The sequence below is a fragment of the Uranotaenia lowii genome, unplaced genomic scaffold (genome assembly GCF_029784155.1).
Source record: "Uranotaenia lowii strain MFRU-FL unplaced genomic scaffold, ASM2978415v1 HiC_scaffold_1568, whole genome shotgun sequence".
Lineage (NCBI taxonomy): Eukaryota > Metazoa > Arthropoda > Insecta > Diptera > Culicidae > Uranotaenia > Uranotaenia lowii.
In genome coordinates this window covers 1-3513 of record NW_026597597.1, presented here as the reverse complement: position 1 = coordinate 3513, position 3513 = coordinate 1, and the positions used below count along the sequence as shown (strand labels likewise).

Genomic DNA, 3513 nt, shown 5'->3' with positions numbered 1-3513 from the left:
TTATCATTACTAATTCTGAAACTGGAAAGCTTTGCAATTTTAAGATTTTGAATTAAACATCTTAATATTTTTTCACCTTTAGAAAATATTTTGGATGTAAGTATGTCCACGTGAACATGACCCAAGCCCCAACCCCCCTCTTCGTGGACATTTCATACATCCCCTCCATCCACGTCGTATGTGAACGGCCCTATATGATTATTCCAAGGCAGAATTTTTTAAAAAGTCTGCGAAATTGAAATAAAAATCAGCTTCGAGAATGTTACGATATTTCAGTAAACTTTTTAGTAATTATTTTCGTTCAGTGTAGGGCTAAATGTTTATAAACATTAAACAAAGAAACCCCTTTTTGCGTTTCGGCGAACTGCGGGCCAGCTGTTTCTAGCGTCGTTTTAATACGCAAATGGCAATGTATCGGTTTAGTTGAGAAATTTTTGTAATTGTGCTTTATTGTAATTGTGCTTTATTGATTTAACGTCAGCCCATCGATATAAAATCATAGTTAGGGTCAAGGAAATACAATTCGATAGTAACAAGTGAATTAATTAGTTCTAGTCTGTACTATTCTATTACTCTCTAACAAATTATTCTAAAGAGAAAGCTGACTTAAATGAAGAGATAGTGTTTTTCTGTCTGATAGGTAGTGCTAAAGAATTCCATTGAGACGCTCCGTAAACTAGAACGCTTTTTCCGCTGCTTTTTCAAGAAAAAAAAAAAAAATAAAAGTACCTCATTGAAAAATCGAGTTTAAAATGATCGTCGTCGAATTGTTGCTGTTAATGCTGGCCGTCCAGCATATCGAAGGTTCGAATTATCAGAGGTACGATGACCCGATCTCCCAGGCAATCTCTGAAAAGGGAAAGAATCAACTCAATGTAAGTACCCCTCTGTGTCAAGTTCGGAATTTTTAAAATTTAAGTTAACTTATTTTTTCCCCACAGGAACTAGAAAATAAAATCAACTTGCCTCGGTATGGTGACTGTTGGATGCAATCGCTGGAACACTTACGCAACGGATGCCAATCGCTGACGGATTCCATCCAGGTTGATCTGGCACTGCACTTTACCGATTGCTTCCTGGAGATGTCCGGCCAGGAGCGGCTAGATTGTGCCTCGGAACGGACCGAGAGTCTCAAGCGGCTGTGCATGAGCGAGATGAGCGACCGAGCCTTTGGGGTTTATACGGAATTCTTCACTCAGACTCAGAATATGTGCTTCTTTCTGCAGAGCCAACGCTGGCAGCGGGAATCGGATCGGACCGTGGAAAGGCTCACCGTGCGTTCCCGGGAAGTGAGCGACCGTTTGGAAATGGCTGGCGAGGTACAGCGGGTGGTTTTGGAACATCAAAAGGAAGGATTACGTTTGCAGACCGAAATGCTTGCTTTGGGAAATGGATTGGCCAGTTCGTTGAACGGGTCTCAGCTGACTTTGGACAGGTTAACGGAAGATTTGAAAAATTCTACCAAACAACACGAAGCCGTGTTGACGGAGTTGTTTCGAGAATTCTATCTTCTGCACAGTTGGATTGTGGGGCGATATTCTTTCGTCGATCGGTTGATATTCTACGTAGGCTATTTGGTGGCCGTGATGATTGCCACATCGTCCAAGCGAACTGCCGAATCTCGGAGCTTCCTGTTAATCAATCTTGTCGCGAGCTTGCTTTTGGAAATCATACTTTACAAATTTCTTTCTTCCCTGGATAACGTGCAAGTAGATCAAATGCAGTGGACCATCCGAAGATTATCGGTTATTGTTGCTTTACCGGTTTTCCTTTACTTTTCCTATCGCTTTCAAGATAGCAACACCAAACTGCTCAAGGAAATAAGGGAACAAAACGTTCTCATCATGGACAAGTTACTTAGACTGAAGATCGAATCTTCGGATAAAACATCAGCTCATTCTGTTCCGACCGATCGCATGTCAGTGTCTTCCCTCAACAGCCAACGGTCCCATTTTGAGACCCGCGTCTTCCGATCACGTCCTTTAATCATCCATCAACACCAGGTGGAAATTCCGATATCGCTTGAACCAGAACTGGAGCCGGAAACGACTGCTAGCGACTACGAGCGTCAGAATAGATCCAACGAGCGTCGTTCGTTCAGCCGTCAAACATCGCCAATCGTCGAGAGGACACCGTCGTCGAATCGATCCCGCCGTGATCACTCGCAGCAGACGACTTCCGATTCCAGTACGTCCCGTGGTTCCTCTGTGCGGTACAATCTGCGGAAGAAAGTCCAACCGTGATCGTCATTTACCCGCCGAAGTTCGGTGGATCATTCCATCAATGACGGCAATAAGCGCACTGTCGAAACAAGTATTACCTACTAGGCATTAATTATTTTTCGTTTAGTCGAACTAATTTATTATTATTTATTAAGAATTGACCGTTATTTGGTTTTTTTTTACTTTGATCGCTAACATTCCAAATCGAAAATGTTTTTTCTTTATACATAATTCCAAAGTGAAGACAATTGACACCAAAATATTGTAGATTAACACATTTAAGTTATAATCTGTTTATAAATCTTAAAATAAGTTTCAATAAACAATTTGCATAAATTTCTAACCTTTTTGGTGTCAAAAAATGTCCATTTTGCCAAATGGTCTTTTGCCATTATTATGTCGAACGTCATACTCCCTCTACCTAAGATGCCGGCGACGATTTTCCGACCTATAGGGTGGATGTAATAGAAATCCACATGTCTTCAGTTTCAGTGGTTGGCAAAAAAATTTAAACCTTGTTGAATTTTTGAAGACCAAATTCATCTGAGGGTAAAGATAACGATAAAGCAACTATTCGGATGTTACCAAAAACAACTTTCTATAGAAACTGTTGCATATAAGTTTATTCATACGAAATTGCAGTTAAATCTTCCCGTGGGACAGTCCTCCTCATCTAGTACAATCCCTGAAAATACTGCTTATCTTGTTCGTGGATTCGTTCCAGGACCTGATCGATGCCGGTTTCCGGGAAACGGTCGGTCCACGACTTGATGTAGCCCTCGAAATTGGACTCGTACTTCTTCAGCTGCACGGCGCCGTTCTCGTCCAGCTGCGTGTTCGATTGCACGAAAATCAACCGTGGTTTCTTGTGCAACAGCACGATGTCCCGCCACTTGGCCCACGGGAACGGGCCGTCCTCGCTCACCTCCGAGTAGTGGTTGTACATCTTACTGGCCCCGACAAAGTCCCCGGTCGATTTGTAATACTGCAACTTGAGCAAGAACTGCTTGATAGCTTCCTTGCCAACGGTTTCAATTTTGCTGCGATCGAACTTCAGTAGCAAGTTTTTGCCCGGCTCGGTTTCCGTTACACTGACCAGACCCTCTCCCGCTTCCAACAGCACTTTCATGATCACGAACCGTGCCTGGTAATGAGCCTGCAGCCAGGTCTTCTGAGTTGGGTTGTACAGCTCCATGGCCACTCCAACTCCACCCCAAACCAACAACAACCAGTTGACGTAGATGATGTCATCGATTTCCTTCTCATCAGTGTGTCCAAAAATCTTCAAAAT

The 3513-nt window shown here is 42.8% G+C and overlaps 2 protein-coding genes across 2 annotated transcripts; one reads left to right on the top strand and one right to left on the bottom strand.

Moving 5' to 3' along the window:
• Positions 1-347: 347 nt before the first annotated feature.
• Positions 348-2507, top strand: LOC129759440 (uncharacterized). Its single transcript, XM_055756892.1, has 2 exons — positions 348-875; positions 942-2507. The coding sequence occupies exons 1-2, from the start codon at positions 753-755 to the stop codon at positions 2241-2243; spliced, it is 1425 nt and encodes a 474-aa protein (XP_055612867.1). The 5' UTR covers positions 348-752; the 3' UTR covers positions 2244-2507.
• Positions 2508-2817: 310 nt separating this feature from the next.
• LOC129759441 (dipeptidyl peptidase 3-like) lies at positions 2818-3510 on the bottom strand (the record flags this gene model as incomplete). The annotated part of the gene is made up of 1 exon (XM_055756893.1): positions 2818-3510. A coding segment is annotated over one exon (615 nt), but the record flags the coding sequence as incomplete, so codon positions are not given.
• Positions 3511-3513: the final 3 nt, after the last annotated feature.

What these genes read in the sequence shown, in the direction of transcription:
- LOC129759440 (XM_055756892.1), top strand. Translation starts at nt 753, where the DNA reads ATGATCGTCGTCGAATTGTTGCTGTTAATGCTGGCCGTCCAGCATATC. An exon ending in AGGGAAAGAATCAACTCAAT is followed by an intron (nt 876 to 941) that starts GTAAGTACCCCT and finishes TTTTCCCCACAG; the next exon opens with GAACTAGAAAATAAAATCAA.